We start from the raw sequence: 24,329 nt of genomic DNA, 5'->3' as shown, positions 1-24,329 counted from the left end.
GATGGCTGATGGTCTTGTTTTTAACCACCTCGTGGTTTAGAGACGCATTTGCGGTGATCTCGCTGGGCTGAGACAAAAACTCTAACCTCAATGTTTTCAGAGGAATCCAAAAGCATAGACAGCCCCATTGGTTTTCCCAGAAACGTATTATGCATTGAAATGTCGGCTGCATCGAGGCTGGATGGTGCAAGAAAAGCTCGAACAAAATCCTGGTGTGCACAAGCTTTAAAACCTTACCAGAAGACTACCATATCATATCACCGCAAATAGAGTCGACGAGGTATCATCCGGCAGGTATGTACGACGCATATTGTCATCCAACTATCTTACCGGCAATAGAACAGACTAAGACATGTTGCCACAAGCAGTAGAGAGCTGAGGACGATCGAAAGGATAAAAAAGTAGCTGTAGTTTAAGCTCTCAAGATCTTTGTATGTGGAGAGAAAATAAGAATATTCAATCAAAGCTTCTCTCCGTTGCCATTCTCGGTCGCTGGCCAATCTTCAGGGTACCCCTTGGCATCAGATTGAAGCCATTCATCGCTAGCTTCATATATTTGACGAATTGGCTTCAAAACCTGATTTAGTCCCGAAGAAACAGCTTCTCGGAGCGCGTCTGGGGAGATCTTCTGGCTAGCAAAGTCGTGCTCAAGATCCGTATAGTTTCGATAATGTTTGTAGGAGTTATAAACAGTGTCTGCACCAGGAATGCGAACGCTAAACAGAGTTCCATCTGGGGCATTCACGGCACAAAGCAGGTCTTGGCTATTGACCCCATTCGGCCCATGATGGGCAGAATCTTTGGCATTTTCATGGTTGAACAGCCGGAATTCGCTGATCGGCATCAGGATATGCTGCACAATCGGTAAAATGCCGTTCCCTTCTATAATGCCCGCCATGCAAGTAGCGCCAGCAATTTTTTCCTTCACGGTTTCAGGGCCATCCAAAAACATAATCTTCGTGTGTGCAGGGTGGGAAGACGACATTTTTCCACCTGTAAGGCTGGGTAGCATCTCGTTTAAAAGATGTACACGCTTTGCATAGCCGAGCTGTGGAAGGAACTGTTCTCCGAGGTTGAAGATGCCTCGCTATAAATGAAAATCAACCGATCGGCTCTCATTATAAAGGGGTATATTAAACAGGGAGAAAAGGAGCTTTACCTGGTCTTTGCCACCAAACTGAACATCAACATCAAGGTGTTCTTCAGAAAGCTCCTGGAGCAGTGGAGTGAGCATCGGGCTTAGCATTGTCGAAGCTCCAACCTCAGCTCCTGTGTCACGAGAGTCCTGCTGGGAACACAATGCACAGAGCTTCCAAAAGTCCAAGCAAAACTTATGAGTACCTTGAAATGAAGAAGACTGCACCATTGAAACTTTGGAAGATGGTACACCTATAGCTTTGAGAGCTGCCGTGATTATCGATCTGTAATACGTAGCTCGATGCTGAACTTGATCCCACGGGAATTTGTAGTTGACCAAAAACGCATACACATCAATATATTCAACGATAACCTATTCACTATCGTCAACAATCGGCTATTCTCTATAGAGAACAGCAAAATCCGGGGACATACCTCGCCTCCAGCACGAATAAAATCAGCGAACTTTATAAGAGGGATAAAGTAGCCGATGTGCGCTGGTCACTTCAGTCGAGTGTCATTGGAAAAGGGGAAGGGAACAGCTTACGCTTTCCAGTAGGGGCAGTAACTAATGGGCAGAAATACGGCATTAGTAAGGGTTCCCATGAATAGCTGAATAGTGTCCTTGCTCACCCCATTGGAATTTTATAGCCTTGTCTCGGACTAGAAGCGATTGCAGTTCTTGGGCAGATTGACCGTTCTGAACTTCCGTGCGGCGAGTGATGAGGGAATACTTCTCCTCAATTGTAAGGGGGCTTGCCATTATCAAGGATTTGTGCTAACAAAGCTGATCAGGATATTAACAACTTGTGTTTTTCAATATGAGATACTGTTGATATATAAGTTAAACTTGGTAAGTTCGGTTCGGCAGATTGCATCCTTCTCGCATTCGGTCATAGAAGGGTGGTGACGATCTGATAGGCTCGACTTCTCGGAGATGGCCAGCCTCCAGGTTAATTCAACTGCGCATGAAAGCCAGGCTTTAATGTACATAGAGTTGGCTTGGTTTGTTATACAGGTTGTTGATGCCAAAGCTTCCGGGATGACTGCGTATCCATCTTTTTACCAACTTTGCAAAGGAGGTTGTTAGACTCCACAGCCTAACGGAAGCAGAGACTAAACCCAATAGACATCTAATCAGATACAACCCACACCATGCGCTAGCCAATAGCCTTCTTTGACACGTGCATACTTCAGCTTCATACTTCGCGGTGGCAGGTTCGAAGAGCAGGGACCATCATCAATGCTCACATCAATTTTAAGCCCGGAAATGTGGACACAGCTATGGTATTGCACGGCTTTCAGTCAAGAGTAGAAGATAGAGAGGTTCGACAATATCCTTAGGTGATCACCAAGTTCCTAGGCCGGCAGAAGCCGTTGATACCACTTGTCCTGGTAACAACTAGCCGGTATGTTGTTCAAAATTATATGTTCTGATAACATACAGCTCATAGATAGGCATCAGGCAGTGGCCCCCCGCCGAGTTGCCGACCCGGTCTACGGCGGCTACTTTTGTTAGTTATTTTTTGACAGACGTGGACAAAGATGAGGTACGCTTTTCAATACGACTGGGCTTGCACAGTGTATTGACATCGTACAGATTGTCGTACCGGTCGTTTGTCCCAAATTCGATACTGGACATTCGTTCTTTGAGCAGCTCTGCAGATACAGAATCCAAAGTCGGCATGCCATTGATTTATATAGCATTTGCTATCACAGCCTTAGCCTTGGGGTGGATCTCGATATACCGCAAAAGAGACAGTAGTCGACGGAGTACTTCTCTTACTTGGAGCAAACGGGGTAAAGAAGACATCGGCTCCAGAGATACAAAAGAGAAAAACTTGAGTAGCCAGCTGGCAACAGCGGAGTGGGAAGAGCGATTTCGATTATACAAGGAGCTGTATTTCAAGCTACAGCACCTTGAAAATTATCCTGACATCATCCCCACATCAAAATCAGTCCTGCTCTCATTCCTGTCTGGAGCAATCCACTCGGCACTAGTCCAGAATGACACCATCCTCTCTATTGAAAACTTTTCGTCCCATGCTCTTGACGATATTGCAAAACGAGAGCTTGATGATGTTACTCTGGGATGGCAACGGTATCTCGAGAGGAGAAAAGCGGGCAACCCCAGAGAGCTTTTTCGCGGAAGAGAAGAGGCAAAGAGGTGGCTTGTTCGAATGGCTCCAACTAAATTTGTTGATGGTGCGTGGCTCGGTCATGTCCACAAGATCAAAACTCCCTTTGCCTACCGATCCGTCACAAAAGACGCCTGGCAAGTTCTATCAGAGGAGCTTGGTGATGGTGATTTGGACAAAAACCATGTCCAGGTGTATAAAGAATTGTTGCGAAAGGTAGGGGTGCATTTACCGGCAGGAAATTCAATCGAGTTCACGCAACATCCAGGCATGGACAATATCCAAGTATGGCAATCGGCGGTTATCCAGCTGCTCATCTCTCTCTTTCCCCAGGAATTCTTGCCAGAAATACTAGGGTTCAGTATGCACTTCGAGATGTTAACTTTCGAAACAATCGTGGCCGCTAAGGAGCTTCGGGAGCTGAATATCGATCCGTATTATTTTACGCTTCATATCACAATCGATAATGCGGACACTGGACATGCAAGGATGGCAAAAGAGGCAGTGACAAAATATTTGGAGCTGATAAAGGTTTTAGAAGGCTCAAAGGAAGCGCATAAAACATGGAAACGCGTTCAAGCTGGATACCTCCTCTCAAAATGCCTTCCGTTGGATTTGGACGTTCTAGGAGGAGCGCCGGCCTCCTTTTGCCTTTCAACACAATACGAGACAGAAGTCCTCAGAATATTCGAGTCGAAGGCGGCTGTATCAAATAGAATACATGACAACTGTCGTGCAAGCTTCGGTGGTAGAAAACTTGGGGCCTGGTTGGAGCCAGAATCCTTTAAACAGAAGAATTGGCAACTAGATTTTTTGTACTGGCTCAGCAACACAAAGCCTTGGGTGTATAAGGGCGACAGTGCTCGAAGCCGTTTTGTCCAACTAATATCATGGGGCGGGCCGATGTTTGGTGCTTTCACTCATGGTGAAGTGGACACTATCCGGGCCTGGATTAACAGCCTTACATCTAAAAATTCAAATATATACCGGCAATATACCGAGAGAACAGAGGGATCACTGGATGAATATCGGAAACCAGACTTCAACGTTGGCTATCCGGTGTTCCTCCCCGATGCGCAAGGTGATACGAGGCCAGACCATCAGCCAAAGGGTATATCCGCAACAAATTTCCCCGGGGCTCTCCAGCTGGATATCCGCTCAAGTCCGAATTTGCCTAAGCTCCTCCCACTATGGTTTTCCCACCCCTGTATTCTAGAGTCCTTCATATCTGTCCCATGGCAAACGGCAAGCAAGACAGGTTGCGCTGCTGTTAGATTCCTCCGTGCTCAATACGGATATGGCCCAGAGACGCCAGATGTAGCTGGCGTGGATGAGATGCGAAGGAGACACAGTATTGATCTGATTGATATTGGCATGGAGATGTTGGAAAGTACGGGATGCCCCTCGCCGAAGTGTTTGACAGACGTGCTGGATCAATGGCCATCACCATTCGCAGAAACGCTATTAGCTCTGTCTGTGCGGCCGCAAAAGTACCGCTGGTTTTTGCTAGGACTTGCACAAGCATTTGTGCAGCTTCATGCTGCTCTAGCATCCTCGTCTGTCCCGCTGTCGCCTCGAAGCCGAAACGCCCTTCGTCATATCATCGATCGGGAAAATAAAAACATCGCCATTCTGGTCACGAACGACGGGGTTAATGAAGTAGACCTTTCAGATCTTCACCGGGGGTATATATTGGCAAGAGAGGAAATCCAGCTAGCCTTCAGTGGTAGCTAGCCGAGTGGGCCTCTTTTTCCTTGGAGCCATTAAGGATTTCGATAACAGAGATATTGTGACACTTTCAGTATTAAAATTGTGCAAGTGTCAATGTCAAATCGATCAGTGTATGCTGTGTCCGTCGCTATAACTAGCAATTACGTCTCAGAGGCACGAAAACGGTTTGAATGAAGCTAACGACAAGGAACCGAAGACGACGTTAAATCAAACTTTGGTGGTCTGTGCGCCTCTGTAACTTCCTCGGCCTTAAGTAAATCCGGGAATTATTACATAATCTCGGGACAAAGATTATCCTTTTTAGGCTTCATCGGGCTCAAACCGTTGCAAAAGTTTTCGTACACGCTTTTTCGACTTTTCGTCAGACGATATTGAGTAAAGTAGATTTAGGTACCACGCTGCTTGAGCCTACCTGCCATGCGTCCGATACCAGTCACTCACTACACGGGCACTCTGTATCTTCAGTCAACGGCGAAAACATATACCGTTGAACACACGGGAGCGCGAACTGTATGGATGGATTCTACATGGTGGAAGGGGAGGGCTTGTGCAACTGCGATCACCGACAAAGCACGACATCTTCTTCGCCAACTACCACTGCCTTGCATATCCGTATCGAGGATATCGCGAGAGCAAACATGATGGGAGGTACTTGCCAATGAGGTCACTCAGCAAATGGTGATGCCATGCCCTCGGCTATTCGCTGGATGTCATTACGGCAGCATGTCTTAGATACGCCCTGGGGCGTATCTTGTATCATGCAACAAGAAGAACCACATCTCGGCATCTGTTCGCCTGCATGACCAGCCAGTTTCTTCTGTACAGAGTACAGAGTATAGAGTAAATTGTACCGGCTCCTCACTCGGGCGCAGTCGTACGACTTTGATATCGCCGTGAAGTTACTCCTTCATCTCTATCCGTTTCTGAACATGCAAGCTCCCCGCATAAGGTAACAACAGAGCGATTGATTGATGTACAGTGGCACCAGGTCATCCGCTTTCACTGAGTGATCTTTTATCGACAAACAAGGTAGCGCCTCCAGGGATTCTAATGTCGACTGTTATCCACTCAAAGCTGTGCACTAATCGGGAGATGTGCACCCACGGGTGTTACAATCGCAGCATCACATGGCTGCTACAATGATGGGAGCACTGAGACATCCAACGCAGATCTGTTATCCACTTCCTGCAGCTTGTGCAAGATATCTCCTGATATCTGCTTGTTTACTGCGGCTGATCCGTCTGCCTAACTGTGAATTTTCCATTTTTAGCACTTCTCGCCGCTTCTAGCTGTCGGGAGATGTACGCTCCGCGGCATCGAGTGCAACTTGGCGATGGAACAGTTCATGGGAAACAGCATGGAGGAGTCCCGATCGTGACTTTTTGGTTCAAGACATGCTTCTCGCTTCGGCAATTGAACGAGCATCTGGACGCAATGGAACTTACAGGTGGGAGCCTATAAATACCAGCAAGTCGCCCAAGCATGAGCATCCTCATTCCCTGGAGCAGCAAGCAACAGAGCACGATATCCATCAATTCCAATTCCTCAAACCAAACAATCAAAACAGCCCTCCCCAATATCAATCATGAAGTGGCTCTCTGTGGCAGCATGCCTAGCTATGAGCACCAGTGCTCTATCAATCCCCTCCCGGCCCATCGAGGAGCGAGCAACCAAAAACTGCCCGACCAACCTCTCCGGCCCATTCGAGTTCCCCCACCTGATCATTCCCATCAACTCGTCTGCCCCTAAGGTTGCTAAAGGGACTTCTTACTATGGAGAAGTCTCAACAACAATCTCCTCCATCTTCAACTTTGACATCCCCCCTCAAGGTCCCAACCTTTGCTCCCTGGTCTTCTTGTTCCCTAGTACGGAAGAACGTCCTGCCTGGACCTACACCTTTGAGGGCGATGGGAAGGTTAGCATGGCCAGACTGAAAGGGCCAGCTAACAATGGAACCACATTCGAGAATGCGCCAAAGGTGGCTACAGAGCTGGGAACGTATACACTCGCCGCGGGAACATCGAACGTGATCGCTACTTTCGACTGCCCGCTTGGCCAGGCAATCGGTTTCAAGATGTCCAATGCTGGATCAACAAACCTCAAGTACTTCCAGGACTACGGAAACCCACCGTGAGTAACGCCTTAGGGCCTCGTTCACCTCTGACGAGACCAAGATATATGCTGACGCTCACTTCTAGAATCGGACTCTACATCACTCGCTGTGCCAAATAGCTGACTTAGAGGGAGGACCCATGTCTTGAGATGATTATGAATTCCATGGCTTTTCTATTCCAACAATCCTTTTGCCTTAAAAAACATTCCTGCTGCCGAGCTTTTATATTGAACTCAGATGTAAGCAGAATGACTATTAGTTAGTAATAAAAAGAGAGTGCAACAAATCGGGGAAAGAAGAAATCGGCTTTTGAAAGGCTATACTTACGTAATCAAATAATCAGCCAGTAATATTCACATTGCCACGTCACTCTAAACTTCAGCGCTATTGTTGCCCATAAAAGCCCAGCCCCGCACCGCAATTAGGATTTTTTTTTTCTCCTCTTCCGATCCACAACAACGTCACAATCATCGATCGTTCGTGAGATACGAGTTACTTTGTCCATCCCCTGTCTTAGCTCTTGTTGCTCATACGAAGTGCTCGTATACATTCTGTTCCGTGTCGTCGAAAATTCAAAACAATGGCCGACCCTGGTGTACCGAAACTCACCGATGACGACAAAACCCTCTGACAATTTTGCGGCGAGTAGCGGCGAAATTCATGACTCTGAACATTACGAGATCGATCTCAAGGAGGATATCGATGCAACAGAGTTCCATGACACATAGAGACAATCTGATGTACAAAGCGAGAGCTGCAGACAAGCGACAGACAAATGCCGGCAGCAAAACAGAGAGAACAGAGAAACGTTAGTCGATCGTTGGAAAGCAGGAACTCTTCAAGAAAAGAAACAAAGTCTTAAAAGGTTTCGATGAACTTGATATCAATGAGTGATGGGAGGTCGATTTCCTGGCGATAGAAGTATTGGTTACTTTTGAATTAAGGTGACCCATTCACCACCTGCACGTGGAAGGTTGGTACTAAGAAGTACTGTTTATTATGGCTTGGCTCATTGTACTGGTGGTATTAATGAGAGGAGGGCCGATATCCTGACGATAGAAGTATTGGTTACTTTTGAATGATGGGGGCCTATTCACGCCCTCGAGGCACATGAAGAGTTGGTATTGAAAAGTACTGTTATGGCTTGGTTCATGGTATTGGTGATACCAGGACGGGATCCTGACGATCGAAGTACTGGTTACTTTTGAATAAAGGTGACTTGAAGGTACATGAAGAGTTGGTATTGAAAAGTACTGTTATGGCTTGGTTCATGGTATTGGTGATACCAGGTCGAGTTCTGGACAATCGAAGTACTGGTTACTTTTGAATAAAGGTGACCTGGAGGTATATGAAACGTGGTACTAAGAAGTACTGTTATCTTGGTTCATGGTACGGTGATATCAGAAAGGGGGGGTTGAGGTCCTGACGATAGAAGTACTGGTTACTTTTGAGCGAAGGTGACCTATTCACCCCCCGGAGGCACATAGAAGGCTGGTACTGAGAAGTACTGGTCTTTTTTGAATAAAGGTGGCCTCGAGGCATATAGAAGGTTGGTTCTGCGAAGCACTGGTCCTTTTTGAATAAAGGTGACCTGGTGGCTCGTGGAAAATTGGTTCTGCGAAGCACTGGTCTTTTTTGAATAAAGGTGACCTGGTGTTTCGTGGAAAGTTGGTTCTGAGAAGTACTGTTTGTTATAGCTTGGGTTCGTGGTATATTAATGAGAGGGGGAGGTCGATTCCCTGACGATAGAAGTACTGGTTACTTTTGATTTATGGTGACCTAAGGCACATGGAAAGTTGGTACCAAGAAGTACTGGTCCTTTTTGAATAAAGGTGACCTGGAGGTACATGGAAAGTTGGTTCTGAGAAGTACTGGTTATTTTTGAATAAGGTTCTGGAGGTCGGAGTACATGGTTCTAGAAGTGCTGTTTGTTATAGCTTGGTCATGGTACCGGCGAGCCGAAATGCTTTTTTTATCGCTACCCACATATTCCCGCTGTCACTGGGTCAGAAAACGATGATGTTCGGGCCCGATGCGAAGAATGAGATCGATTCCCCTTGAAACGCACTACCTTTGCCGACAAATATTAAGGAAAATTTTGCCTCATACTGGATCGTTATTGTCCCCGCTGAGGAGGCTGTCCCAGGTACCCGAGAATGGAGGTTTTTGGTCCTCGATGAATCGGGACTTTGGGATGCAAGAATGTTTCCAGGTCGTTGATTCTTTGGACGAAATGCAGTTGAACGGCGGGGACGGGGGGGGGATGAAGACTACGGTCTTGCTGGGGAAAGTGTTGACGATAGGGATGAGGACGAAGATACCTGGCTGGAGGATGTGTTAAAGGATCTCTTGAAATTCTGGGTGTCGTCCAGGACTGCAGATGGAATAGGGAGGCGGCTGTTCTATCCCCATTGATCCTTTACCTTCAAACATTCATGCTGCCGCGTCTTCTTAACATTGAACTTAGATGTATGGAGTAAGCGGAATGACTATCAGCTAGTAATGAAAAGAGACCGTCCTTAAAATAACCCGCCCATGGGCATCTTTCTAGAATAATGCTTGTGAATCCTAAGCATTAAATACGGAGACTCTATCCCTCCACCTACTCCATATAAGGAACTGCTTTGATAAACTTGCTGCATGGAAGTTCCATGGGGGTAACTAAGCCCCGTCTATCCCGAGGAACAAGGCTTCAAAGAAAAAGCAGAGACTGGGCAAAGGGGACCTGCTGCGCACTATCGTTTGACGCCGGCAACCAATGCCCGAAACTTACAGTCAGTCAGCAAAGGGGATGCGATATTGGACCCAAGGTTTCCGAGGGTCTAAGCCATGGGCAGTCGTAAGTGGGTGAGTTAACGAGATGGTTGTTGCTGGCGGGAATACGAGGAGCAAAGCCATGCCAACGGCCCCGAAGAGGGCGTCATATTAAAGGAGAGTCTTCATAAATAAATACCAGCAGTTTGCTCTGGAGGTAAGGCATTTGCCATTTTTTTATAATATTCAAAGATAATACAATCGATCGGGGTAAAAAAGAGTGCCTGTGGACTTTGGACATTCGATACTAAACGTCCAAAGCAAGGCTGAGAATATCTACTTTATATTTGAACCCCCCAGGATGGAGCGGAAGGAAGCTCCAGATCCAGAATATAGTGAGCATGAGATAACTATTCCCAGCCTCGAGAAGAGCATGAAGATAGGCAGACTACAGGCAAACGATGCTGAGAAAGCGGCGATAGCGCCAGAGGTCAACGTTGCGCCTACTGCACCACCATATCTCACAGCTACAAGAACCATAGCATCGGCAGTGGCTTCTTCGTCAGCATACAGCGACTACCCCCGTCCGGTCCCTATACATGCGTCGTCAATGTCCTCTTCGGAGGCATCATCCTCCTCCACTATTTCAAGAAGGCCTGCTCACCCCGGAGCTGAGTCGAGAACAGCGTTTGCCTGCCTGTCGATGCACATGACGGACCGGATCAGACTACTGAGATTCCCACCAAATGTAGTCCCTGAGATAATCGAGATGATACGGATAGGCTGGCCAAAGGGGATCAACTCTCCGCGTGAATACAGCCAGTCTCTCGAGATCAAACTGAACGGAACCCCGTGGTCACCGCACTCATGGGGAGAGTCTCGGATCCACGCTCGTAAGCTGATGGTACAACTGCTTGACGGGCTGTACCGGCGAGGATGGATTGTGAAGGTATCCGTAGATATCGGGCATGTCGGTGAGTTGACACTCCGCCTCTTTAATTACCAATAGGATATCCAATAAGTATGTTCCACGCCTTCTTCGGCCGGTTGCTGATTCTGGCAAAAAGACAGTTTATTCTTCCGCTACCAACAGCCTGCTCCGCCGCCGTGTATATGGACGAGCATATCCTTCCACCACTCGGACAGGCTGCGCATCGTCGACGCACCAACCGGCTTTGGCTTGTCTCTGGCTGATGCACTGGGCTCGGAAGTTGAGAACTGCCAAGTGAAGGGGACCATGTTTGAGATCAAGCTTCGCGGGAGTCCCTGGCGAGCCGTCGGATCCAAGACGGTGATGACTCGGGTCATCCTTTTGATGCTTATGGATTTCCTCGAGCAGCAGGGATTCAGCCTGTATGCCGCCATTAATCACAACAGCAGACGCTCCAGAGACTCCAGCAACGCGGAGGCCGATACGTGGTACTGCAACCGGCCCGTCGACTGGAAGCCCGGCCAGTTTGTCTACCACGGATAAGTAGTAGCAGCACCACCTTTATATCGGCCTCCTAACCCCCCCCCCTTTTGCCCCTTTCCCCTTTCTCGCCATCAGCCGTCCTGCTTTGTGCGCTTCTTCCCGTGATACCATAATCAGCCAGATAGTTAGCAACTCTCCGTAGCGATATCAAAGCGTTTCGTTCCGTCCAAGCCTCACAGTGGTGCAAATGATCTTACGTGGCCGCGGCGACGTTTCCCTTTCTCTCCCCCACAGCGCCTAGAACGCAGCCCTCAACTCGCGCCAGCCACCCTTAGCTCGTGGCTAAACAGGGTAAAAGAGCCAAATGGCTGCTTAAAGCAAGGCCAGAAAGCGTATCTTCGGTGCAGGCGCTGCTGTGTTTCCCTTCCATGACGCGTCCCACACACAGGCAGGGACAAGGGCCGCAGATGCGAGGGGAGCGCTCAGCCTGAAGAAAAGGCAGCGAATCCTGCGGCGTGTATCAGCCCGAGAGGCCCGGGAACGAGAGAGAGAGTCGACGGAGCGCAGACAAGCCGTATTCCAGCTGGAGTCAAGAGCTGTCTCTCTTCAACACGTATGTTCATCGTAGCAAAGTCGTTTATGTAGTTGTTTAACCGCTCCAAGGTCAACCGTCCTCCTGGTCAAGTCAAAGGCTTAAAAAAGGTAGCGTTTCAGCCCCGGGAGCAGAAGCAACGAGGAAATGTTATTAAATATTTAAATATATGGGACTCGCTGAGCGTAGTTAAAGCCAACCCGAAAGAATTCCACATATCACAGCGCTTGCTTTTTCACAGCAGCGGGTTCTTCTTGTTTATCTTCATCTTCTTCTCTGCTTTCTTTTTCCTTCGTCTTTTCTCTGCTTTTTCTTCTGTTTCGTCGTCGTCGTCGTCTTCGCTCGATAAAAGGCTTCACCGACCAGCTCGACCATGCTCGCGAGACCTCGTAGAAGAAGCTGATATCGATCCCTCCTGTCTCCGTCTCGCTCCTCTGTCTGCTGCATATCTCAGCCTCTGCCTGTCTGCCTGCCTACCGATCATTCGCTTTCCAGAGCTTCGAGTAGAAATCGAGCCGCCGGGTTGAAAACTCCGTGTAGCCATGGACGCTCAGCTCCCCAGCAAGCTCCCGTTCTCCAAGAAGAGACTGCGCGCAAGAATAGTCATATCGTGAGTGAAGACGGACGACCCCTGGCACATATAGCTATAACTAGCTATAACCGAACTGCTGTGTTCCCGGCTAACAGAAAGCGCCTGCAGATATATATCAGACTATGTGATCCTCATGTTAGTCGCACGCTGCCTCCCAAGACGGCGCGAAGACATGCGACCGCTTTCCCTATCGAGAACTGACTCTTCAATGCAGTGCGCTCATCGTAGGCTTCTTCATCCTCGACCGGGTCGAGCCCTTCCACCAGCCGTTTGCCCTGCAGAACTACACGCTGCACTACCCGTACGCGGTCAACGAACGAGTGCCCATCCCTCTTCGCCCTTGCGATCTCCGGCGGCTTCCCCCTGCTCGTCATCCTCGTCTACACCATCGTCCTGGACGGGCTGTTCTCGCATAGCAAACCAGTCAATGTTGCGACGGGGAAGCGGAAGATGATGGGCAAGTATAGGCTCAAGGACCGGCTGTGGGAGCTGAACTGCGGCATCCTTGGGTTGGTGCTGGCCCAGGGAGCGGCGTTCGTGATCACCGGCGCGTTGAAGAATGCGTGCGGTAAGCCTCGACCGGACCTGATCGATCGATGCAAGCCTAGGACCTTTGACCAGCCGGAGTTTGGGCTGTCGAATTATACCATCTGCACGCAGACGAACCATGAGATCCTGAAAGATGGATTCAGATCGTTCCCATCAGGTGTGTACTGACATTATTTATTTATTTTAATGCAACCTTTACTGACTTTCTTAATCTAGGGCATAGCAGCTGTACGTATCAATTGAGAAAAACCAAAAGTCTGAATATCAGCTAACTTACACACCTATAGCTTCGTTTGCTGGACTCTTCTATCTGTCGCTCTACCTCGCTGGAAAGCTTCATGTCATGGACAGCCGTGGAGAAGTGTGGAAGGCGTTCATCGTCATGGTGCCTACGCTCTCTGCTGGATTAGTGGCGGTATCCCGCATCATGGACGCCCGGCACCACCCCTTTGACGTCATCTCAGGCTCCCTGTTGGGCGTCGGTTGCGGCTGGGTTGCATACCGCCAGTACTTCCCATCCCTCTCAGAGCCCTGGAAGAAGGGCCGGGCGTACCCTATCCGTACCTGGGGATCGATCCCGGAACCCCCAGTGTATACCCACCGCCGGCTTCTCGAGTACGAGAACGACCAGGTGAAACTGGTCCCTCGTACAGATGAAGAATATCAGGCCGCTGAAGTTTCCCAAGACCCGCCACATGGAGTTCCTGAGTCGACTCCGGCGCTTATGAGCAACCCCTTTGAGCAACAACAGGTTCAGAGGCGCAGGCGACTTGCTGATCCTGACTATGGTGCGTCTAGCAGTGAATCTGAAGGTTATGAGATGCAGCAGACCAGATACGAACCTAGACACCACCAAGCTGCTGAGACCAGCTCAGATGCTGCGCCCAGATACGCCGCCTACCATCCTGACAACAGAACGCCGTCTAGCAGCCCGCCACTTGAGCGTCACCCTGCATCTCTCGTCAAATCATGAACAAGAAACGTCTCTCTCTGCCATGATAACGTCATGTCCCTCTGTGTTTTTTCCCCTTTCTTCTGCTTTCGTTCTAACATCTCACATATGATACCTATGTCGTGATCACTTCCATCTTCATGTCAAATCCACCCCCCTCGATGTTATATTATAATTCCTCGTCTTTTTTCTTTCTAACGTATACGTTTTTGCATCTTCTTCATGCTCCTTGTTTGGCGCTTCTTATGAAAATCTGAATACCCGGTTCTTCTTCCTGGATTACGGTGAATAAGCTGGCTCTCGACTTGGTCTAGAGTTCTCAATCATTTGATAATAATACCCCCTTTTTCTCTCTCTTGCATAAAGCAGCATATAAGAAACATTTGATCTTTCCATACGGTATTTCTTTCACTCTTCTCTTGCTTGGTTGCTTTGCTTCGACCTAGCTATCTATCTATTGCTCGCTGGTAGCCGGGCAACTAGCTGTGTTGTTCCAAAGCAGGCCTCACATAGGAATTTGCCCTATAAAAAATAATAAACAAAGATCAATCTCGCGCTTCTTTCTCAGCTTCTCTTTTACTTCTACACCAATCTCCTCCCACCATCATATTTCAATATCAGTCACATTCTCACAGTCACTCGACTTGCATACGCATTAAGGATACTCTACAGCCATCTAATATCAACCAATCTACCTACCATCTTCCAGAGATACATCCTTTTCTCCCAAGCTCTAGCAAAAATGCCTGTTGTGTGGGACGACAAGGCGGACGCTTTGGTAGGCGCAATCTTACCGCGTACTCTTCTATAGCATCAAAACTAACCAGCCTATCTACAACCAGCTCCTCGCCTCGATTCTGGCTACTGCCAGCACTAAGGTCGACAATGCTGCCGTCGCTAAGATGATGGGTGGTGGTAAGTGAAGCTCCAAATCAACGTCTAAATGAGATATATCTCATATCTAACAATCATATAACTATGTAGAATACAATGCGCTGGCGATCAGGAACCGCATCGCCCGTATCAAACTGAAGGCAAAGGCACCAGCCACCAGCGACACCGAGACGCCTGCAAACACTCCGCAGAAACCCAAGGCAGCCAAACCAGCTGCCGAGAAGAAACGTAAAATCAAGGACGAAGCTGAGCCTGAGAAGAGCGAGCTGGTCGAGAAGCAGGCTCCGAAGAAGACCAAGAAGGCCGTCAAGGCTGAGGCCAAGGAGGAAATCAAGGGTGAAGATGATTGAATATCGTATCCTGTCTCTATCGATCAGCTTTGGAAGACACATATGGGCTCTTTTCTACTGCTCTACTTCACTGCTTTTCACTTAATTACGTACGGACACTTAGCTAGCTGGTGAATTGAACAAGATCCCCTTACGTTAGCCAAAACAAGCATCTCGGTAGACCTTCTCGAAGCCGTGGTTGCATCAAAGTCTGAATGCTATATATCTAAAAGCCAACCGTGGAACCGCAGCCGCCGTTAACTCAATGCCCAATGCCCTAAATGCCCGAAAGAGTCCCTCCGTCCGCCCTCTATGTCACCATCCATCTCTTCAAATGGCCATTATTTGAATGCAGGGATCCGCCATCCAACGACGTCACAGGCGATGCTGATTGGCAACTTGGCCCGTTTCCATGACAGCAAGCCACAGCTCAAACATCCCTGGTCTTTTTCCTTGCTTTTTTTTCTCCTGCTTGTCAATCTCCCAGCCTCAAGTATTTTATCACAGGGCGGTTGCTAGCCATGGACGGGCCATGGGGATCCCAAGGGTTGGCCCGGCGATAAATAGATTCGTGGCTCGCCTGGTTGGGTGCTACATCTTTGCGACCTTGTTTCTCTCTCCCGGCAACTCGCAGTGTCGATCTGTTCCTGTCCAACTGTCCTGCATATCCAAGTAGCTGACGAGAGCAGGTAGATACATACAGTGTACATACATACCTTCGTCGCAAAGTTGGTCGCCTTGTTTACTACAGCATAGCTAGCTGCTAGCTGCTCGCTTATACTCCGCTGTCCCTCTCTCTCTCTCTCTCTCTGGTGAAAACCTCAAGTCGCATTCAAGATGTTTTCCAGCATCTTCTTCATCTGCTGGCGAGTCGGCCAGTTGATCACTCTGATACCGCCAATTGGCATGCTCGTACGTCGTCCAGCCAGCTCATCAAGAAGCGCCCCATGATACTGACGTTTATCCCCAGGCATGGTTCATCGATGGCTTCGTCAAGGCGAACATCATCACGCCAACCTACATCCTCGTCCTCTTCATCGTCAGCGTCCTCGGCGGCGTCTGGGTGCTCGAGACCCTCTTCCGCTTCAAAAACACAAAGCGCTCAGCCATCTTCGTCTCGTTCGTCGACCTCTGCTTCTTCGGCGCATTGATCGCAGGCGTCTACCTCCTCCGCAACATCGCCGGGGAGAACTGCAACAACTTCTCGCGCAGCAAGTTCCTCCTCAGCCTGGGTCCGTTCGGATACTATGGCCAGCAGCAGAACAACCCGCTCGCGAGTAACCCAAACAAAGTGTGCTCCATGCTGAAGGCTTCCTTTGCGTTCGGCATCATAAACATCATCTCGTTCTTCTGGACTGCCGTGTTCGCATACTTCATCTCTCACCATGAGGAGCATCACGAGAAGCGCTCGCGCAGGGGAAGCCACTCCAGCCGCCGAAGCAGCCACCACAGGCATCGAAGCAGCTCTGGAAGACGCGGCTCGTACAATGTCTAACTTACCCTTATCGCCCTCCCTTCTCTTCATTTCCTTTCTCCCCCATTCCCTTAGACTGCTCGCTAGGAACACACGGGCGTGTTGTCTTTCACGACTGACGACGGAAACATCGGCGGATAAAACTGGTTGGTTTGGCTTATGTAGATAACGACTGATATGTTAAATAGTGTGAAATAATACTTTGTCTCTATGATCTATCTCCTTGCTTAACATTGAAAAACATAAATTTCCGTATAGACGCAGTCGACCTTATATACACTATCTACTGCTCTTACCAAGGCCTACAGACGCATTTACACAACCTTTCCTCGTACGAAGTCTAATATGGACGGACCACTGGACGCGGGTCCGTTCTACTATGTCCGATGTGGGCAACGATTAGATCAGATAACTCCAAATATTCTATAGAAACATCATCATCCTACCGTATAACTATAAAGGTGAACAATGAGTGTCAAAGATCAACCAATCTGAAGAAATTCGTAGCGTCTTGATACCTTTCATGCCTCTTGTGTTTGGCAGACGCCGGTATTGCTTATGTAAGCAAAAGAGCGTTTCGGCTTAATATTTATCCCCAGCTCATTACTAATTGATGACTAATAATAACACGTGCTACGGGCCGGTATTTATAATTCACGTAAGGTCTATTAATAAACGGATATAATAATGCAAACAGCATAAACTTGCCGTTTTTAGTAAATACCTTCCCCATTACCCTTCTCTCTCCGCCGCTGCCGGCCTAAACTCCGCATATCAGCAACATCCTTGCTTTCCTACAGAAGAAACAATGTCACAGCCTGGAGATATCATACACCATTAGTCCACTTGCTCGTCATCTCCAGGCTACTTATGTATACCCAATAGTGGCCCCTTCGTCTTATTCCCTATCTTATCTCTTGTGTTTTTATTAGTTACGTGAATAATGTCACATTATTCACTGTTGATTGGTAGCGATGGTTTCCATCGAAGACTCTCCCTCCTATTACAAGAAGCCTGTTGAGAAGATCCGAGCAGATCAATATCCCCTGCTGAAAGGTTAGCTTAGCGCCGTATTTATCCCTACAGACAAACCCTTTATTCTATATTGCTTGCACATAGCTTGTAAGCTACCATCAATTTTGGGAGACATGTGCTAACTCATTTATTCCAAGATACGACATACCTTGATCATGCAGGGACAACCCTCTATGCGAAATCTCTAATAGAGTCATTCTCGCAGCGCCTAACAAGCAATCTCTTTGGGAATCCCCACTCAGCGTCTTCGTCTTCCCAATTATCAACCAGTATAATCGACGATGCGCGGCTACGAGTCCTTCGTTTTTGTAATGCAAGCCCAGAAGACTTTGATGTCGTCTTTGTGGCTAACGCAACGGCTGGAATAAAGCTTGTTGCAGAAAGCTTACGGGATAATGAACCAGAGGGGTTCTGGTACGGATATCATGTCGATTCTCATACCAGTCTGGTTGGTGTCAGAAACATGGCGGATCTCGGAAGCAGATGCCTTGTAACTGACCACGAGGTAACCAGTTGGATTAACCAGCTGCACAATGACTACAATAAGCCAGAGTCCCCCTGTCTGACTCTCTTTGCATACCCAGGCCAATCAAACATGACTGGTCGCCGGCTACCACTCAGCTGGTGCAAGGAAGTTCGTGCCTGCATCGGCAAAGACAGGAAATGGAGAGCTTTCACTTTGTTCGACGCTGCATCCCTGGCCTCTACGTCGCCCCTGGATTTAAGTGACACTGCCTGCGCACCGGATTTTACCGTTGTCAGCTTCTATAAGATCTTTGGTTTTCCTGACCTCGGAGCTCTCATCGTTCGCAAAGATGCTGGCCATCTTTTTCAGAACAGAAAGTATTTTGGCGGAGGCACAGTTGGGATGGTCTTAGCTGTTGGAGAACAATGGCATGCCAAAAAGGACTCCACTCTTCACGACCAGCTTGAAGATGGCACCTTACCTTTTCATAACATTGTTGCCTTACATTCCGCATTTGACGTGCATGAACGTCTTTACACCTCTATGGATAATATATCTCGCCATACTGCAGAAATGGCCAGGATACTATACGATGGACTCTCATCTTTGGAGCATGGAAATGGCGCAAAAGTTTGCCAGATCTACAAAGGACCGGGAGGATATGCCGAACGCACCCTCCAAGGTCCCATCATATCATTCAATTTGAAAGACAGCACTGGACGCTGGATAAAAAAGTCAGACGTGGAAAGGCTAGCTGCTGTCAAAAATATTCAGATTCGTTCCGGCACACTATGCAATCCTGGCGGGATGGCGTATTATCTCGGCCTGAAGCCGGGTGATATGAAACGCAACTACAATGCTGGACAGCGATGTGGAGATGATAATGATATCATTGCTGGAAAGCCTACGGGTGGCCTTCGTGTCAGCCTAGGTGCCATGACATCAAAGCAAGATATCAATACCTTTCTTGACTTCATTCGAAACTTTTACGTGGAAAACTGCATAATTAGTGAGCCGAAACCTCAAAAAGGAACTCTAAACCCAGCTATCCAACCATCACCATCACACTTTTATATCGAGAAGCTCTGTATCTATCCGATTAAGAGCTGCGGAGCATTCACTATCCCCGGATCGACGGAATGGAACGTCAAGCCAGAAGGACTAGCTTGGGACAGAGAATGGTGTTTGATACATCAAGGAACTGGTTCCGCTTTGAACCAGAAAAGATACCCACGAATGGCGCTGATACGGCCTGTCATTGATCTCCCTAGAAGCACTCTACGAGTCACCTTGCCAAGTCCGGGGCCACACGGAGATACCATGGAGATACCATTATCTGTTGATTCCACTGATCTTGCTGAAGGACAGCTTTGCAGAAATTTTACAAAACAGCAATCGACCGTTTGTGGAGATACGGTCTCGGTGCAAGTGTATAAATCTGCTCGGCTAGCAAGCTTCTTCTCAGATTTCCTTGGTGTTCCTTGTACGCTTGCAAGATTTCCGCCACAGCAGCATCATTCAGCAGCACGATTCTCTAAATCATACCGAAACCCTATTAAGGAGCTTGTACATAACCCGAATGCCGTAGACAAGATACCAGGAGCCTTTCCCGAACCTATTGCATCGGGCACACGACGTCCTATTCTCTTATCCAACGAAGGACCTATCCTCATTATATCTCGTTCAAGCGTTAATAATGTCAACGAAAGTATAAAATCATCCGGCAAACCGAACTCCGCCTCCAGGACCGTTGCAGCAGATGTATTCCGGGCCAACATCATTGTCTGCGAAAAAGCTGCTGCTCCCGCAGCTGATCTCGTCCCGGCTTATCGACCATCAGCCGTTTGTGAACAACCATATATTGAAGAGCTCTGGACTGGATTCCAGGTTGGAGATGCTCATTTTGACGCTCTTGGGTCTTGTCAGAGGTGTCAAATGATCTGCATTGACCAGCATACTGCGACACGTAGCGATGAGCCGTTCTCTACGCTGGCAAAGACTAGGAAGGTTGATGGAAAGGTTTACTTTGGTAAACATGTTTGTTTATCTAACAAATCTGAGGATAAACCTATAACAATCAAAACGGGTGGGTTACTGATTCCATTTTACAATTGAAACTAGCGATATATCTACCAAATTTCAGACGATTTGTTAGACAGCGTTTCTTACCGTGTACCATTGGCGGCCATCGTGACTTTCTTTTTTTAAGTATCTGCCTATGGATTTGTATAGAAATCTTATGCATATTTTAGATAATTTATAACACCAATGCAACAGCTGCATTATCTCGCAAAGTAGGATACAGCGGCCCGTTAACCACCAAACTCCAATAATATAGTACATTTGAGTTACAATTGAGGGTTCTTCAAGCACGTAATAAAGAAAATCACGACCGAGGGTACTTCTTCCAGCCACGACCATGACCACGCTATAGGAAGAAAGATGTATGTTAGTTGACAATGCTCATTCAGAAACACAGGATAGGAACAAACGAGAAGCCTTACCTGTTTCCATAACCGGATCATTTCCGGCATCTCCAACATGGCCTTCTTCCTGTCTTCTAGCTTTCCTCTCATGGCTCTCTCCCACTTGTGACCCTTAACCTTCTGGCCAACACCAGTACCCTTGACTCTGAGACCCTTCTCAAGAAGCCTTGCTTGCTTATATTCGGTTGACTTTCGGCCTGGAGGCAATAGCTCTTCAACACCATATTTGATGCCCAATTTCACCAATTCTGCCTGTCGACGCAATGATACGATAGCTCCTCGCCATCGTCCGGTTTCTGGGTTCTTATATGGGAGGAAAGGGTTTGGGTATAGCCCGCTGGATTCGGAACGGAGCAGGGAGTCTGTGTATGAAACGGAATTGGCATCTTTGGTCTTCGAAAGCTTGACCTTTGTGTTTCGTGATGCAAAGGGGCTTGGAGCGGGTTTAATGACAGCAGAGGATTCAGAGCTGCCGGTGGATGATTCTTGCTGTGGTAGGGCCTTCGGTATAGCTTGTGAAGAGTAGTACTGTGGTGGATAACGGGCGAAGAAATTTCGGAGGCGGAGTGGGAGGCCTTCAACGAGGCCGAATGCTGCTTGTGTCGTCATTGTATGTCTGTAAAAGGGCACAATGCCTGCTCGAATGCGCCTTTTTGGAGTTGTTGCAGCTTGGCCCTTATTCTCATCGTCGACTTTCGATCTTTCGATCTTTGCGCAAAAGGTTTTTGACTCACGTGATGTTCGCGGCTGTATTATGTAATCATATCCGCTCTTTTTTAGCGCTTTCGCCGTTCTCCAACATCAGTTTCTCACTTGACGCTGAACGCGCGCTGACCTGCATTTTATTTCCACAAGGCACGACGACGAAGAGGCAGAGATTCGCTGTAATACTCTGCCGTAGTTGCCGTGACTATCAGTTGAAACGCCCCATTGCCGCTACTTTTGAGCAATATGGCAGACTTGGTCTTTGGTGGGACTGACGAGGAGAATGAAGAGTTGAAGAAGCTCCATGCTGAAGTGGTAAGCCTACCTTGGATTTTTCTTGAGCTTTCGTGGAATGCCACGGTTGCTTTTGTCTTGTTGGCTTCGCTAACATAAATACGTTATAGCTCGAGGATACCGATAGCTTTGAAGCATGGGAAAAACTGGTGCGCGCGGCTGAGAGCCAGGAAGGTGGAATCAATCGTAATTCAAGCCCGCAAGCCATAACAGCTACAAGAACTGTATACGATCGGTTTCTTGCCAAATTTCCTCTTTTATTCGGGTACTGGAAGAAATATGCGGACCTAGAATTCTCTATTGCCGGTACTGAGGCCGCCGAGATGGTCAGTATTTCACTCACTGTTCTATTTGAGAATCATATGTACTGACTGGTGCCATCATTTTCTGCCTAGGTTTACGAGCGTGGAGTTGCTAGCATTACAAACTCAGTCGATCTTTGGACAAACTACTGCACATTCAAGGTTGAAACGTCGCACGACACTGATATTATTCGAGAGTAAGTATAATATGTTGGTTCCCTTCCCTATAACCATACCGACATAGCGCGTGAGTCGTTCGCAATCTTGAGGTCATGTAGGGCAGATCGATGATATCATGGTTCCTTAAATGGGTGAGATAGTCATCTGTCATCTCAGTTTCGTTGAAACTACTTCTCACCCATAAGATTCAGGCTGCCTTTGCTTCGCACACTACTTGGATATTGTTCGGGAATCCTTCTCCTATGTCACGCACGGATGATATAGCCACACCTACCTCTATTAATCGTTGACTTGACTCGGCACCTCATTTGAAGATTTTAAATGCATATGCCATGTTTGACATCCTTTCCCACCACCCTTCCTTTTACCCCCATCCTCTGCTTCCCCTTTCTTATCTCCCCTTTGGGATTGATTTTTACTGACCCGCTTACTATAGGCTCTTTGAGAGAGGTGCCAGCTGTGTTGGTCTTGATTTCTTGTCACATCTATTCTGGGACAAGTACATTGAGTTTGAGGAGCGTGTAGAATGTTTTGACAAGCGATTTGCAGTGCTCAGCAAAATTATCCAGATACCAATGCACCAGTACGCTAGGTATTTCGAACGATACCGACAGTATGCTCAAGAGAGACCCTTGCATGAGCTCCTTCCGCCTGAGACTCTAGCTCAGTTCCGAGCTGAGATAGAAAATGCGGCGGGTAATGTACCCCCTGGTTCAAGGAGTGAGGCTGAGGTTGAGAGAGACATCCGGCTCCGAGCTGATGGTCATTTCCTGGAGATATTCTCCCGCACTCAAACGGAAACTACAAAACGGTGGACTTACGAATCCGAAATTAAACGACCTTACTTCCATGTTACTGAACTAGACGAAGGTCAGTTATCAAACTGGAGAAGATATCTAGATTTTGAGGAAGCAGAGGGTTCTTTCGCCCGCGCCCAGTTTCTCTACGAAAGATGTCTTGTGACGTGTGCCCATTATGATGAATTCTGGATGCGTTACGCAGCATGGATGTCCGGCCAAGAAGGAAAGGAGGAGGAAGTTAGAATTATCTATCAAAAGGCCAGTTCCCTCTATGTTCCCATATCTCGCCCAGCTATTCGACTCCACTACGCCTACTTTGAAGAAATGGCTTCAAGAGTTGATATTGCTAAGGATATCCACAATGCTGTCCTCCTTGCTATGCCGGGGCACATTGAAACCATAATATCTTTTGCGAACTTATCACGTCGCCATGGTGGCTTAGATGCGGCCATTGAGATTTACAAAACTCAACTTGATTCTGCAGAATGTGATATTCAGACCAAAGCAGCTCTTGTGGCTGAATGGGCCAAACTTCTTTGGAGAGTCAAGGGTACCCCTGATGAAGCCCGGCAGGTCTTCCAAAAGAATCAACATTGGTATCCGGACAGCCGTCCTTTCTGGACAAGCTATCTTATGTTCGAGCTAGAACAGCCAACTAGTGCCGAAGTTGAGCCTGCACAATATGAACGTATCAAGCAGGTTATCGATGATATTCGCAACAAAAGCACATTGCCTGCCGAGGCAGCCAAGGAACTTCTTCAGCTTTACATGGTTTACTTGTTGGAGCGAGGGTCCAGTGAAGCTGCCAAAGAGTACATGATTCTTAACCGTGAAGTGAACGGGCCGCCATCGGTTCAGTCAGTTATGAAGTCATCGCTTTCAAAGGAGACGCAGGACAAACTGGTGATTGAACAAAGTCCTAATTCTATGTTCAGACCTGATGTTCCCGCCCCAGCTCCAACAGTCTAATTCTACACTTACCGGTCGGTGGCCTACGCAATGTTTGTTAACCTTTGTAATCTACAGTGGGTGTTTAAGCCGGTTGGGTGGTTTCCTTTCCTTTCTTTCTCTGCCGTTATTCTATCTAGTAGCAAGAAATAAATCAAATACAGTTGCAAATTCTCTTTCTAGGCTCCTCCTCAACACCAAGATGATGCCTACCATTCGTATGGTTACGGTATTACGGATTCCCATAGGTGAGAGTGGTGACACATTCCACTTTCGGCAGCTTCTCAAGGTCGGGTATGCGTGAGCGCCACGAACAGAAATCCGGGTAAATCGGAGCTGCTCGACAGCAGGCTGGAACCGAGGACAGGTCTCGAATGCAGCGCTTAGTGACTCTATAAAGCAAAGCTATTAATTATAGAACTGCCTTCTATACAATATTATGTG

At 47.8% G+C, this 24,329-nt stretch overlaps 10 protein-coding genes across 10 annotated transcripts; 8 read left to right on the top strand and 2 right to left on the bottom strand.

The window, feature by feature from the left end:
• Positions 1 to 460: 460 nt before the first annotated feature.
• MGYG_02691 (tyrosyl-tRNA synthetase) lies at positions 461 to 1,900 on the bottom strand (the record flags this gene model as incomplete). Its single annotated transcript, XM_003175113.1, has 5 exons — positions 461 to 1,087; positions 1,160 to 1,510; positions 1,573 to 1,634; positions 1,685 to 1,705; positions 1,771 to 1,900. 5 exons carry the CDS (start codon positions 1,898 to 1,900, stop codon positions 461 to 463), a joined length of 1,191 nt encoding a protein of 396 aa, XP_003175161.1.
• A 922-nt stretch (positions 1,901 to 2,822) lies between these two features.
• On the top strand, positions 2,823 to 5,009 carry MGYG_02690 (ABC transporter with duplicated ATPase domains; the record flags this gene model as incomplete). Its single annotated transcript, XM_003175112.1, has 1 exon — positions 2,823 to 5,009. One exon carries the CDS (start codon positions 2,823 to 2,825, stop codon positions 5,007 to 5,009), a length of 2,187 nt encoding a protein of 728 aa, XP_003175160.1.
• Positions 5,010 to 6,591: 1,582 nt separating this feature from the next.
• Positions 6,592 to 7,238, top strand: MGYG_02689 (hypothetical protein; the record flags this gene model as incomplete). The annotated part of the gene is made up of 2 exons (XM_003175111.1): positions 6,592 to 7,136; positions 7,205 to 7,238. 2 exons carry the CDS (start codon positions 6,592 to 6,594, stop codon positions 7,236 to 7,238), a joined length of 579 nt encoding a protein of 192 aa, XP_003175159.1.
• A 3,005-nt stretch (positions 7,239 to 10,243) lies between these two features.
• MGYG_02688 (hypothetical protein) lies at positions 10,244 to 11,347 on the top strand (the record flags this gene model as incomplete). Its single annotated transcript, XM_003175110.1, has 3 exons — positions 10,244 to 10,369; positions 10,499 to 10,847; positions 10,941 to 11,347. Exons 1-3 carry the CDS (start codon positions 10,307 to 10,309, stop codon positions 11,345 to 11,347), a joined length of 819 nt encoding a protein of 272 aa, XP_003175158.1. The 5' UTR covers positions 10,244 to 10,306.
• Positions 11,348 to 12,421: 1,074 nt separating this feature from the next.
• MGYG_02687 (PAP2 domain-containing protein) lies at positions 12,422 to 13,993 on the top strand (the record flags this gene model as incomplete). Its single annotated transcript, XM_003175109.1, has 4 exons — positions 12,422 to 12,489; positions 12,567 to 12,606; positions 12,700 to 13,177; positions 13,308 to 13,993. 4 exons carry the CDS (start codon positions 12,422 to 12,424, stop codon positions 13,991 to 13,993), a joined length of 1,272 nt encoding a protein of 423 aa, XP_003175157.1.
• A 721-nt stretch (positions 13,994 to 14,714) lies between these two features.
• MGYG_02686 (hypothetical protein) lies at positions 14,715 to 15,216 on the top strand (the record flags this gene model as incomplete). The annotated part of the gene is made up of 3 exons (XM_003175108.1): positions 14,715 to 14,750; positions 14,815 to 14,887; positions 14,957 to 15,216. The coding sequence occupies 3 exons, from the start codon at positions 14,715 to 14,717 to the stop codon at positions 15,214 to 15,216; spliced, it is 369 nt and encodes a 122-aa protein (XP_003175156.1).
• Positions 15,217 to 16,032: 816 nt separating this feature from the next.
• Positions 16,033 to 16,690, top strand: MGYG_02685 (hypothetical protein; the record flags this gene model as incomplete). Its single annotated transcript, XM_003175107.1, has 2 exons — positions 16,033 to 16,107; positions 16,166 to 16,690. 2 exons carry the CDS (start codon positions 16,033 to 16,035, stop codon positions 16,688 to 16,690), a joined length of 600 nt encoding a protein of 199 aa, XP_003175155.1.
• Positions 16,691 to 17,643: 953 nt separating this feature from the next.
• On the top strand, positions 17,644 to 20,285 carry MGYG_02684 (molybdenum cofactor sulfurase; the record flags this gene model as incomplete). Its single annotated transcript, XM_003175106.1, has 2 exons — positions 17,644 to 17,725; positions 17,842 to 20,285. The coding sequence occupies 2 exons, from the start codon at positions 17,644 to 17,646 to the stop codon at positions 20,283 to 20,285; spliced, it is 2,526 nt and encodes an 841-aa protein (XP_003175154.1).
• Positions 20,286 to 20,556: 271 nt separating this feature from the next.
• MGYG_02683 (hypothetical protein) lies at positions 20,557 to 21,265 on the bottom strand (the record flags this gene model as incomplete). Its single annotated transcript, XM_003175105.1, has 2 exons — positions 20,557 to 20,598; positions 20,675 to 21,265. 2 exons carry the CDS (start codon positions 21,263 to 21,265, stop codon positions 20,557 to 20,559), a joined length of 633 nt encoding a protein of 210 aa, XP_003175153.1.
• A 342-nt stretch (positions 21,266 to 21,607) lies between these two features.
• On the top strand, positions 21,608 to 23,906 carry MGYG_02682 (pre-mRNA-processing factor 39; the record flags this gene model as incomplete). The annotated part of the gene is made up of 4 exons (XM_003175104.1): positions 21,608 to 21,676; positions 21,766 to 21,981; positions 22,051 to 22,154; positions 22,574 to 23,906. 4 exons carry the CDS (start codon positions 21,608 to 21,610, stop codon positions 23,904 to 23,906), a joined length of 1,722 nt encoding a protein of 573 aa, XP_003175152.1.
• Positions 23,907 to 24,329: the final 423 nt, after the last annotated feature.

The sequence above is a fragment of the Nannizzia gypsea genome, genomic scaffold (genome assembly GCF_000150975.2).
Source record: "Nannizzia gypsea CBS 118893 supercont1.2 genomic scaffold, whole genome shotgun sequence".
Lineage (NCBI taxonomy): Eukaryota > Fungi > Ascomycota > Eurotiomycetes > Onygenales > Arthrodermataceae > Nannizzia > Nannizzia gypsea.
This window is presented reverse-complemented; position numbering and strand designations above follow the sequence as displayed.